Source organism: Lucilia sericata, unplaced genomic scaffold (genome assembly GCF_015586225.1).
Source record: "Lucilia sericata isolate MDLA Ls3-8-SP2 unplaced genomic scaffold, ASM1558622v1 Contig000109F_arrow, whole genome shotgun sequence".
NCBI classification, from domain to species: Eukaryota; Metazoa; Arthropoda; class Insecta; order Diptera; family Calliphoridae; genus Lucilia; species Lucilia sericata.
Genome location: NW_023994141.1, coordinates 476,765 through 491,034, shown reverse-complemented (window position 1 = coordinate 491,034; position 14,270 = coordinate 476,765). Strand labels below are relative to the sequence as shown.

The window sequence follows — 14,270 nt, the reverse complement described above, 5'->3', positions numbered from 1 at the left end:
ATAGACTAGACTATAGACTAGACTATAGACTAGACTATAGACTAGACTATAGACTAGTCTATAGACTAATCTATAGACTAAACTATAGATTTGACTATAGACCAGACTATAAACTGGACTATAGACTAGTCTATAGACTAGACTTGGCTATAGTCCAGACAGTAGTCATAGCTATAGTCCAGACTGTATACTAGACTATAAACTAAAATATAGACTAGATTTAGCTACTGTCCACACATTACACTTGGCTATAATTCAGCCTGTAGTCGTAGCCATAGTCTAGACTGGCTAGAGTCCAGACTATATACTACGTCATAGTTATTGGCCATAGTCCATACTATAGACTACGGTATAGTAGTCTAGTGCCCTGCCCTGCCCTTCAAAATGACAACTTTGGAAGCATTAGTTCCTTTCTATTGACTCTACAGATTTTGCTATGAATTATAAGAATTTTTGAATATTCAGTAAATTTATATTTTCTTAATCTGCGCTAATCCACTTTATTAAGTTAGGTCATGATTTTTTAACTCGATTTATAATTAAAAAATAGATTAAAAGTTTTGAAACAGGTGGATTTATAGAAGCGATATCTTGCAAATGCCATAAAAACCTTGAAGTATTTATTGTGCAAAGATTAGATAGAAAACAGACAGCTTTTTTCAACGAGGAAATTAGAACATTTGACTTATCGCAAGTCAAGTGACCAAAAATAGTAATTCATATTTTTAATAAATTTATAATCAGTTTAAATTCCGACAATTTTTAATTGCTGGGAAATTTTTAAAACGTATTACTCTATCCAGCAAAAAATTTAAATTCAATGTCAAATATAGCATTTTGCATTATTAATATTTGAAAACTATTTTTCAAATTGGAAAAATATTAAAATTATGTATTTAGAAATTTTTAAGTAGTAAATTTGAACATTTTTAAAATTGTTCCCAAATATATAAAGCTAAAATTTAATCTTTATTCACAATAGTTTTTCACCAAAATAAAGTCCATTCACAATAGTGATTAGAAGTGTGCAACAAATCAACCATGACCTTTATCATGTTAAAACAATGTAACACGTTAAAGTGAGATAATTTTCCACTATTACAAAGTATGAACTAATTACATGGTTTTTTTACTTTTAAACTTATTATTAAAATGCAACTAGCACGCATTGAAATTTTAAGCAATATTCTTATAAGTTATCGAAATAACTTGATATCTAACTGTTATCAATGTATAATTGATTACAATAATTAAATTTTTTTTAACACACTAAAAGTTAAAGGTCATTTTTTTATAATAAAATTTTTATCTACTTTTTTTAAACATTTACAAATTGTATTAAAAATATTATCAAAAGTAACTGTTTTTTTTTTCAATTTTTAAAAAATAACAGTTTTTATGATCTTCCATAAAAAAACGTTTATGGCATTTTTAATACAAATTATTTACCGCTATGAAAATTTTAAATATATAATTGTTTAATAGAATGTTTATTTTTTTAACAAAATTACTTTATAAAGAGTTGGCTAATTATAAATTTATAAATTATTTGTTGTTGCTGTTGTGGTGCTGTCATGTAAGAATTTTATAGTATTTTTTAATAAAAAAACACAAAAAAACGTGATTAAAAAACTTACAACCATAAATTTTCAATTAAATTCTCACAAGTCAGTGGCTCAGGAAACACGTTTATTTATTAAATTTCCATTGGAAATTATGTGAAAAAAAACTGTCCAACTGATGAAATGAGGAAAATAAACAATATTTTTTTGTCTGAGTTTCACCAGACATATTTTAAACATTTTAAACTTGGTCAATTGAAAGGTGGGAGTGTCATCAATATGATTTATTTTAGCAGTTTTTGAATTTATTTCAAAATAAAAGGGAAGTATTTTAATGATATTTTAATTTCAAAAGCTTCCTATAGTGTAGGTGTAAAAATTTAATTTAGGAAATACATATATATGTAAATTTTCTAAACAGAGTTGTCATTATGTCAACTTTACTTTTTTTTTATATTGATTACAATCATTTATCAATTTTGTTTCAAACTCTTTACATATACATATAAAATAAATATATTTAAAGCGTATAAAACAATGATTACTATTATTTATTTGATTACTTTTACTCGATTTTATATAAAATAAAACTAAATTTATTGTTTCAAAATGTAAACATGAAGTTTGTGTGTCTCAACAAGGTAAAATTTTCGTTTGTGATTGGGAATGAATATCACTTTGCATTATTATATCCGGCTAAAATGAATCCAAAATATACTTGCTTTAAGCAAAAACAAAACTACTTACTTAACACCTTATTTGCAAGCGATCGTAATAAGTTCTTATCTACCTCCTTACTTATAAGCGAGTTGTAAAATTATTTCGAAAATGAAATTACGGACTGATTGATCATCCAAAGCCTAAACGACTGAACCCATAAAATTTTTGAATATTTTTGGGGGGTAAGAACGTGACTAGACTATACACTAGAATATAGACTAGAATACAGACTAGACTATACACTAGAATATAGACTAGAATACAGACTAGACTATACACTATACTATAGACTAGACTATAGACTAAACTATAGACTAGACTATAGACTAGACTATAGACTAGACTATACCCTAGACTATAGACTAGACTATAGACTAGACTATAGACTAGACTATAGACTAGACTATAGACTAGACTATAGACTAGACTATAGACTAGACTATAGACTAGACTATAGACTAGACTATAGACTAGACTAGACTATAGACTAGACTATAGACTAGACTATAGACTAGACTATAGACTAGACTATAGACTAGACTATAGACTAGACTATAGACTAGACTATAGACTAGACTATAGACTAGACTATAGACTAGACTATAGACTAGACTATAGACTAGACTAGACTATAGACTAGACTAGACTATAGACTAGACTATAGACTAGACTATAGACTAGACTATAGACTAGACTATAGACTAGACTATAGACTAGACTAGACTATAGACTAGACTAGACTATAGACTAGACTAGACTATAGACTAGACTATAGACTAGACTATAGACTAGACTATAGACTAGACTATAGACTAGACTATAGACTAGACTATAGACTAGACTATAGACTAGACTATAGACTAGACTATAGACTAGACTATAGACTAGACTATAGACTAGACTATAGACTAGACTATAGACTAGACTATAGACTAGACTATAGACTAGACTATAGACTAGACTATAGACTAGACTATAGACTAGACTATAGACTAGACTATAGACTAGACTATAGACTAGACTATAGACTAGACTATAGACTAGACTATAGACTAGACTATAGACTAGACTATAGACTATAGACTAGACTATAGACTAGACTATAGACTAGACTATAGACTAGACTATAGACTAGACTATAGACTAGACTATAGACTAGACTATAGACTAGATAGACTATAGACTAGACTATAGACTAGACTATAGACTAGACTATAGACTAGACTATAGACTAGACTATAGACTAGACTATAGACTAGACTATAGACTAGACTATAGACTAGACTATAGACTAGACTATAGACTAGACTATAGACTAGACTAGACTAGACTATAGACTAGACTATAGACTAGACTATAGACTAGACTATAGACTAGACTATAGACTAGACTATAGACTAGACTATAGACTAGACTATAGACTAGACTAGACTATAGACTAGACTAGACTATAGACTAGACTATAGACTAGACAGACTATAGATAGACTATAGACTAGACTATAGACTAGACTATAGACTAGACTATAGACTAGACTATAGACTAGACTATAGACTAGCTAGACTAGGACTATAGACTAGACTATAGACTAGACTATAGACTAGACTATAGACTAGACTATAGACTAGACTATAGACTAGACTATAGACTAGACTATAGACTAGACTATAGACTAGACTATAGACTAGATATAGACTAGACTATAGGACTAGACTATAGACTAGACTATAGACTAGACTATAGACTAGACTATAGACTAGACTATAGACTAGACTATAGACTAGACTATAGACTAGACTATAGACTAGACTATAGACTAGATATAGACTAGACTATAGACTAGACTATAGACTAGACTATAGACTAGACTATAGACTAGACTATAGACTAGACTATAGACTAGACTATAGACTAGACTATAGACTAGGACTATAGACTAGACTATAGACTAGACTATAGACTAGACTATAGACTAGACTATAGACTAGACTATAGACTAGACTATAGACTAGACTATAGACTAGACTATAGACTAGACTATAGACTAGACTATAGACTAGACTATAGACTAGACTATAGACTAGACTATAGACTAGACTATAGACTAGACTATAGACTAGACTATAGACTAGACTATAGACTAGACTATAGACTAGACTATAGACTAGACTATAGACTAGACTATAGACTAGACTATAGACTAGACTATAGACTAGACTATAGACTAGACTATAGACTAGACTATAGACTAGACTATAGACTAAACTATAGACTAGACTATAGACTAGACTATAGACTAGACTATAGACTAGACTATAGACTAGACTATAGACTAGACTATAGATTAGACTATAGACTAGACTATAGACTAGACTATAGACTGGACTATAGACTAGACTATAGACTAGACTATAGACAAGACTATAGACTAGACTATAGACTAGACTATAGACTTGGCTATAGACTAGACTATAGACTAGACTATAGACTAGACTACAGAAACAATTTGGCAATTCTTGTATTACTATAATCTGTTGTTTTTTATCGATGTCCTCTTTATCGAGGTGTCACCGTATGATGTAACCAAAACTATTTGTTTAAAGAACACATAAAGAATTGAGTATTAAATGAATTGAGTAAAAAATGTAAATAAGCACAAGTGTAAACCAAGCATCAGCATGTTCAAATAGAGATATTAATATTCTAAAATTTTATTGAATTTGCGATAAGCCATGAAAAAAATTTTATTAGCAAAATTATTCATTAGCAATTGCATGACATGTTATAAAGATATTTTATAACAAAAAATGGCCACGTGCCTCTTAGAATTACATTTAAAATTTTATAAAATTATATTCAGTTACAAGTTCAATTTTTAATTTGAGAATTGTAAAAATTTCCTTTACAACTTGCAAATTTACTTCGCAGCAGACTGTTTAAAATTGCTAATTACTTAATAATTATATTTTGTTTATTATAAAATTGAACTTGAACCCAATTAAAAAAAAGTATATCAATTAATATTTATTTCTAATAAAATACTTTTTTTTGACACAATAGAACTTTTTAAGCAATTTCAGCCTGCATTTATTTCATTCAATTCTTTCTGTATTAAAGCCAAAAAAATAAAATTAATAATTAATGCAATTTTTGCATTCTTAACATTTGATTTTGACTGTTATTCAAAAAGTCAACGTAACATGGTCCAAATACGTATGCATGTGTTTGAAATTTTTGTTTATTTTAGCATATTTCAAGGCTGATTTTTTGTGTGAAATTTAAAGCAATTTTTTCGTTCGTTGCAAGCGAAAGTTTGTTTAATTTATAATTTAATCTACATTATTCTTTTCATTTCATTTAATATATGCAAATATTTTATAATATTATAATTACAATTACAAATTGTGCAGTTGTGTTTTAATTTTAATTAATTAAATGTTTCTCTACTTTTGTTTATTTTCAGGTTTTATATTTAATATTAAATTTTAGATTATATTTTTTTATTGTTAACATTTCTACCTGTGAGTTTGGTAAGTAAACAAATCATTTTTGTTAGTTAATTTATAAGTTCTATTATTTTTTTTTTAGAAATTTAATAATTAATTGCTAATTTAACATTTTTAAGTAAATTTCCTTAAAGAAGTCTATAGTCTAGTCTATAGTCTAGTCTATAGTCTAGTCTATAGTCTAGTCTATAGTCTAGTCTATAGTCTAGTCTATAGTCTAGTCTATAGTCTAATCTATAGTCTAGTCTATAGTCTAGTCTATAGTCTAGTCTATAGTCTAGTCTATAGTCTAGTCTATAGTCTAGTCTATAGTCTAGTCTAGTCTATAGTCTAGTCTATAGTCTAGTCTATAGTCTAGTCTATAGTCTAGTCTATATTCTAGTCTATAGTCTAGTCTATAGTCTAGTCTATAGTCTAGTCTATAGTCTAGTCTATAGTCTAGTCTATAGTCTAGTCTATAGTCTAGTCTATAGTCTAGTCTATAGTCTAGTCTATAGTCTAGTCTATAGTCTAGTCTAGTCTATAGTCTAGTCTATAGTCTAGTCTAGTCTATAGTCTAGTCTATAGTCTAGTCTATAGTCTAGTCTATAGTCTAGTCTATAGTCTAGTCTAGTCTAGTCTAGTCTAGTCTATAGTAAGTCTAGTCTAGTCATAGTTCTAGTCTATAGTCTAGTCTAGTCTAGTCTATAGTCTAGTCTATAGTCTAGTCTATAGTCTAGTCTATAGTCTAGTCTATAGTCTAGTCTATAGTCTAGTCTATAGTCTAGTCTATAGTCTAGTCTATAGTCTAGTCTATAGTCTAGTCTATAGTCTAGTCTATAGTCTAGTCTATAGTCTAGTCTATAGTCTAGTCTATAGTCTAGTCTATGTCTAGTCTATAGTCTAGTCTATAGTCTAGTCTATAGTCTAGTCTATAGTCTAGTCTATAGTCTAGTCTATAGTCTAGTCTATAGTCTAGTCTATAGTCTAGTCTATAGTCTAGTCTATAGTCTAGTCTATAGTCTAGTCTCTAGTCTAGTCTATAGTCTAGTCTATAGTCTAGTCTATAGTCTAGTCTATAGTCCTAGTCTATAGTCTAGTCTATAGTCTAGTCTATAGTCTAGTCTATAGTCTAGTCTATAGTCTAGTCTATAGTCTAGTCTATAGTCTAGTCTCTATAGTCTAGTCTATAGTCTAGTCTATAGTCTAGTCTAGTCTATAGTCTATAGTCTAGTCTATAGTCTATAGTCTAGTCAGTCTAGTCTATAGTCTAGTCTATAGTCTAGTCTATAGTCTAGTCTATAGTCTAGTCTATAGTCTAGTCTATAGTCTAGTCTATAGTCTAGTCTATAGTCTAGTCTATAGTCTAGTCTATAGTCTAGTCTATAGTCTAGTCTATAGTCTAGTCTATAGTCTAGTCTATAGTCTAGTCTATAGTCTAGTCTATAGTCTAGTCTATAGTCTAGTCTATAGTCTAGTCTATAGTCTAGTCTATAGTCTAGTCTATAGTCTAGTCTATAGTCTAGTCTATAGTCTAGTCTATAGTCTAGTCTATAGTCTAGTCTATAGTCTAGTCTATAGTCTAGTCTACAGTCTAGTCTATAGTCTAGTCTATAGTCTAGTCTATAGTCTAGTCTATAGTCTAGTCTATAGTCTAGTCTATAGTCTAGACTATAGTCTAGTCTATAGTCTAGACTATAGTCTAGTCTATAGTCTAGTTTATAGTCTAGTCTATAGTCTAGTCTATGTCTAGTCTATAGTCTAGTCTATAGTCTAGTCTATAGTCTAGTCTATAGTCTAGTCTATAGTCTAGTCTATAGTCTAGTCTATAGTCTAGATAGTCTAGTCTATAGTCTAGTCTATAGTCTAGTCTATAGTCTAGTCTATAGTCTAGTCTATAGTCTAGTCTATAGTCTAGTCTATAGTCTAGTCTATAGTCTAGTCTATAGTCTAGTCTATAGTCTAGTCTATAGTCTAGTCTATAGTCTAGTCTATAGTCTAGTCTATAGTCTAGTCTATAGTCTAGTCTATAGTCTAGTCTATAGTCTAGTCTATAGTCTAGTCTATAGTCTAGTCTATAGTCTAGTCTATAGTCTAGTCTATAGTCTAGTCTATAGTCTAGTCTATAGTCTAGTCTATAGTCTAGTCTATAGTCTAGTCTATAGTCTAGTCTATAGTCTAGTCTATAGTCTAGTCTATAGTCTAGTCTATAGTCTAGTCTATAGTCTAGTCTATAGTCTAGTCTATAGTCTAGTCTATAGTCTAGTCTATAGTCTAGTCTATAGTCTAGTCTATAGTCTAGTCAAGTCTATAGTCTAGTCTAGTCTATAGTCTAGTCTAGTCTATAGTCTAGTCTAGTCTAGTCTATAGTCTAGTCTAGTCTATAGTCTAGTCTAATAGTCTAGTCTAATCTATAGACTGGTTTATAGTTTTGTCTATAGTCGAGTCTGTAGGCTTGTCTATAGTCAAGTCTATAGTCTAGTCTGTAGTCTAATTTATAGACTAGTATATAGTCTTGTCTATAGTCTAGTCTATAGTCTAGTTTATATTATTGTGTATAGTCTAGTCTATAGTCAAGTCTATAATCTAGTCTACAGTCTGTGGTCTAGTCTATAGTCTAATTAATTTTTTTGTTAGAATTTTAACTCCTTACTTTTTATAATAAGTTTTTGATGGGATAGTAATTAGAAACGATTTAAACAGAAATTGTATTTAAGACTATAAATATTTACAAGTCAAATTTCCACATAATATTGTGTAAAGTGTCATAAATTTATCTATTTGTTGTATCACCTAACAACTGGGTCAAAATTGCTTGAGGGAATGTTTAAAAAAACATAAACTAATTTATTTATTTATGTATTATTTAATTATGCAAATTATTGCTAAAAATAACGCAACAATTTGTTATTTATTTGCCAAAATTTATTAATTTTTTTGTTTTAAATAAAACACTAAAAATCACCATTCAAGTAAATATGTGTGCACATGTGAAAAATTTTTGAAGATTTTATTTTTGTTTTCAAATTTTATATGGGTCTTCTTAATTACCCTCCCTATTAACAACAAAGAAGTCATGACCTAAAAAGTATGTCTGTGCACAAAAAAGTGTAAAATAATAAACTTGTTACTTGGTTTTTTTTTTTAATGTGGATGTGCAAAATAAAAAATGTTAATGTTTTTATGTTATGAGAGTTCAAAATGGCAATGATATGCTATTTTTGCTTTAAATAGTAATTTGAAATAGTTAATTTTATTAAAATTTAAAATTATTAACATTTGGCAACATGTATTTTAAATTGATTTGTTATGATTTTTAATGATAAAATGAAATATTTACCTTAGAAATATGACATAATTGTCAGATGTAGACAATTAGATATGAAATTCATAGTTTGTATAATTTAGTTAAATATAAATAATCACATGAAAAAAACAAAGCAGACAAACAAATACATTGCTTTGTTGCTAACTGTTAGTTATTGTCACATCATTAGTAATATAAAATTTGGGGAATATTTATTCAAAGTTCTTCTTTTTATTTTCAAGTCAAAAGTTCTTTATTTGACAGAAATTAATGCATATAAAAAAAATCTTATTTAATATTCCCAAAAATTGCCAGAAATAAATGTCATATTTTGCATAACAGACAGATGTTTTTTTTAACATTAACTAGTTATTAACATATTTGGTCTTAATATTAATCGTTCTATTGAAATTAATTAATAAAATCGAATTTTGAAATTGTGACGAAAAATTTAAAACCATTAATATTTATTTACTATATTTAGAAAACCGTCTAGACTATAGTTTAATTATGCTATTCATTTTTGGAAAAATTTAGTTTAATCCAGTAAACCTACCTGTTTATTCTGGGATTTTGCAAAGAACTTAATTCTAAAACGTTTTAAATTTGAAAGTAACTTTTCTATTAAATTAAGTTAAAAATAATATATGAAATATTAACGTTTGATTTCATCAAATGATTGGGTCGCTTTTGAAATATCTATTTTTTCGGTTTCGGTTTTCGGAGATCGATTTTCTAATCTCGATCTTTTGGCAGATTTTGGTGGGATTTTAAGTTGATTAAACTACTGCAGAGTCGTTGTTCATCTAAAAATCCTTGAAAATAGGTGCAATACTCTTGTCTTATGACGAATCGGTTTTAATAAAAGATCGTTTAAAGATTCTAATGGATGATGCACGATCGGGTTTCTCCTGATAAAACGATTTTTTTTGCTGCATGATCGATTTTTATTGAAAGATCGATGTTCTGTCATCGATAAGTTTCGTTTATGTTTTAATTTTCAATTTGCCAGACTCGCTTGCAAAGATCGCTTTAATAGCTTAAATCGTGCCTCTTCTGATAGCCTTCGGTCAGTTTATAATCTGTATTTCTTTCATTAAGTTCTATTTAAAGATCTGTTAAAGGTTCAAATGAAAGATCAGTATTCTTTTGTATGATCGTGTTGCTTTGATCGTTTTATATAAAATGATGGGTTTTCTATATTCGATCTTTCGACAGGTTTCGGTTAGATTTTAATTTGAAAATTGCACTCCTTTGTTTCCTAGTGAAAAATCGTTTTCTTCTTGTGTAAGATCGGTTTTTATTGATTTTGTAGTTTCGGCAGACATCGGAGGATTTATTCTCGGTTTTTTTCTGGGGAAAGATCGTTTTTTATAAATAAATTATATATATGTATGTTGATAGTTATTGGTCGAATTTTTATATCCTTTTCATTAAGTTCTATTAAGAGATATATTAGATGTTCTAATGGAAAGATCTATTTCTGTTTTAAGATCAGATTACGTTGAAAGAGCAATTTTCTAGCTTTGTCCTTTTGACAAGTTTTGGTTGCATTTCATTGATGTCTATTGATAGATTGTTTTCTATTAAAAGATCAGTTATTAAAAGATCATTCTATTAAAAGATAAGTTAAAGGTTCTAATGAAAGTCAGTATTCTATTGTACGATATGTATTCGCAAATAATAAGATGAAGAAATTTTAAAATGTATATTCCCTATCAAGGTTTGAATTAAGTTTGAGAAAAACGTTTCAACTATTTTTTCTTAATTGTATGATTTTAAAATAATAATGACAAGATCACAAAAGGTTTAAGAATTACTTTGTAATTACTGGGATATTTATTAATTAAAATTGTCTTTTTAGAACAAGATAATTAAAATCCAACACCTGACTAAGGTTATTAAAAAATAACCAATTAATATTAATTGATTCTCTATTCACACATTTAAATAATTACCTTGCACTAAAGTGCATTCCTAAATACTGGCGAAACATTATTTTAAACTTGTTCTTATCTTTTCTCCATACATTATTAATGATTTTTGCCTAATAAGCGGAAGAATTTCTTATTTTTTAAAACAAAAAGAATAAATAATTTTAAAAAGACAACAATTCGACAGTGGAAATTAACTTGAATATTTAATATACGTAAATTTGTATTTTAATACTTTTTACACAATAATTTGATTGAAAATAAATTTTTGTAGTGTTAATGAACGTGTCTGACGTCGCAAGACAGACAATACTTGTTTATGATTTCGTTTAAAATTATTCTAAAGTTTATTTACAATTACTTTCCACGGAAGTCTGGAAGATTTTTTTTTTAATTTCTGCTTTATAGATTTACTAGTAAATGTAATTTCTTGTTTTCTTAATTTAAAAATTAAATTTTTATTGTATTTTTATTATGTTTTTTTTTTTTTTTTTTTAACAAGGATTAATTATTTTATTTATTTCCTATTTTTTTATTGCAGTTTTTATAAAAACAAATTAAAAATGGCTCTCATAATCTTACACGATATGTATGACTGGTACAGGGATCTCATGGACAACAAAAGTGGTAAGTGGAATTTTTTTAAATAATTAAATTAATTGTATGTATATTAAACTGAAAATCCAGGAACTTTAATTATATAGTTTTTAGATTTATTTTATACATTGTTTTAATAATTGCTTTACTAACTTGTAGTAAGTAAGGTAATTACTCTTTATTTTATTTTTCCAAACAATTTGCTTTAAAAATTTTATAACTCAAATCTTACTTACGTTTATAAATTAATTGAATTTGTAATTAATTTCTAATTAAATCTTTAATGTAATAATTCTAGCAATAAATAACTTCTACCCGCAGTTTATATAACCAGTATAACTAGTAATTAAATAACTGTTAACATGTAGAACATTATGCAACTTATAGTAACAATTTTTTTTATCTTTTAAATTCATTTATATTGTAATTTATTTGAAATTCTTAAGAATCTCTTGCTGCTAAAGTAATGATCTTTATTAACATTGTATAAACATTATTATTAATTGTTTTAGCAATTTTCAATTAGATTATTGTATTTGCAAAAGCCTTTTCCTTAAAAAGGTATTTTTCCTTATAAGAGATCAGTTTTCTGCAAAATCGGTTTTTATTTACCAAAAGCATTTAATTTTGAATTGAACGAAATATTACCTTTTAACAAGTCTACGTTTCAGTTGGAATATAATATACATTCCTCTAAATGATTGGTGATTAGGGATGCCAAACGGGAATTCCCGATTCCCGAAAATCCCGGGATTTTCGGGATTTGAAAGTACCGAAAACCAGGATTTTAAAAAATGAAATCCCGGGAAATTTCGGGATTTTAAAATCCCGAATTTTTAAGTATTTTTCCGCTATTTTATACATTATAAAGTACTAAATAAGAGAATTTAAAAAGTTTTTGGACTTAAGATGACTCTACTAACTTACAAGCTGAAATATCAAAAAAAAGTAAGAGTGCTATATTCGGCTATGCCGAATATGCTTTTCTATAAACATCAGGGTGATATTACTCATCAAATTTACTGATAGGACCTTATATGAGAGGTAGGGTGAATCATTGACCGTTTTTATAAAATTTTTCATAATTTTTTTAGACCAATTTTGGTTCATACACTTTCCGGTAGGAAGATTTACGTTCCTATAAAAGTTTCTTAGCTTTTGGCGAGTAAGAAACTTACTTATCTCAAATTTCATCTCTACACTCGTACTTGTAAGCCAGTAATGAGCGTTAAAGTATTTATCTGGATGGGACCTTATGTAGGGGTAGGGTCAATTATGAACCGAAACACATAAAACTTGGTAGAGAGATTTTGGCTCGCATGAAACATATGTGTATCGAATTTCATCGCTATACCCGTATTTTTAAGCCAGTAATGAGCGTTAAAGTCATTTTTTTAACGGGACCTTATATGGGGGTAGGGTCAAATATGAACCGACCCACATAAAATTTGGTAGAGAGGTTTTGGCTCGTCAGGGATTTACGAATATCAAATTTCATTGCTATACTAAATAGGCATAGATACTATCGGATATATAAAAATAACAAGTACGAAATTATAGGCGGGCGAGGCCGACCATATAACCCCATACACCAGTTATGAGAGTAAAATGTAATTTAGTTTTCATAATAAAAGTATACCTCGCCTCCGATATATCCTAGCACTTTATTGTTAAAAAACTATTTTTCTGAAATATGCTTGGGGGAAGGACGCCATCATATGAGTCGATCCTCATAAAATTTGGAGGGCGAATTTACGGTTACATAAAATGTTTTATGCTGAATTTCATTGCGTTCTCTTTTTAAGCGAATTGTGGACACTAATTCTTTTTTAAAGCTGTGTTTTGTATGGGGGCTCGGATCAAAAGCCCGATCATTTCAAATTTCATCAGCGTATTTTAGGACAGTATAAAACAAAAGCACTACTCCGGAGAAACCCAATATACCATCCCTACTAAGGGTATAAAAAGGGCAATAAATAGGCATTGATACTATCGGATATCTATAATGGAAGTCAACCTGTCAATAAGATGGCGAGAAGATAATTCCATTGGTTAGTGAACACGGGATATAAGGTGGAGGAGATATAGGTGCAGTACAGGTGCTCTATGTAGCCTCGTATGGATCTCCATTATACATACTATTTAAATATTATTTGGAAACCATTGTAAATTTGGATATCATGGGTATTATTTCAGGTTTTTATTCTACTATTCAGTGCCTGGGATGGAAAGATTTTTATTCTAAGTATGTACTTTGAATTAATTTGTTTTTCTTTTCACAAAATGCTTATTGGAAAGTAAACACCTACTAGGAGTATTCATATTGCAATATGAAATAAAACATTTTATTTTTGTCGGTAAATTATTAAGATTTTTTGAATTTTTTTTATATTTTTCGGGATTTAGAAATCCCGAAAATCCCGGGATCCCGATATCGGGATTCCGGGATTTATTTAAAAATCCCGAATCCCGGGATTTCTAAAAACCAGTCCCGATTGACATCCTTATTGGTGATCTATATTCTAGAGAAAATTATCAGTATTCGATTGCAAAATTTCTGCTCTAATTAATAGTTTTCGCTGGAATTCCAATCATGAATTCAGATTAGGTTTTTATTTAATGATATATATATATATCCTAGAGAATTGTAAGATCGTTTCTTAAG

The 14,270-nt window shown here is 28.6% G+C and overlaps 1 protein-coding gene across 9 annotated transcripts in view; it reads left to right on the top strand.

Annotated features, from left to right (window-relative positions):
- Nucleotides 1-14,270, top strand: part of LOC119600275 (elongation of very long chain fatty acids protein) — a 57,034-nt gene that overhangs the window by 31,167 nt on the left and 11,597 nt on the right. For 8 of the 9 annotated variants that reach the window (XM_037950397.1, XM_037950401.1, XM_037950398.1 and 5 more), the window contains 2 exons: nucleotides 5,746-5,812; nucleotides 11,550-11,635. In XM_037950397.1, coding sequence (XP_037806325.1) covers nucleotides 11,572-11,635 — 64 coding nt within the window. In that variant the 5' untranslated portion in view covers nucleotides 5,746-5,812; nucleotides 11,550-11,571. The remainder of the gene's footprint in view (nucleotides 1-5,745; nucleotides 5,813-11,549; nucleotides 11,636-14,270) is intronic. The other variant, XM_037950405.1, reaches the window with a different exon arrangement.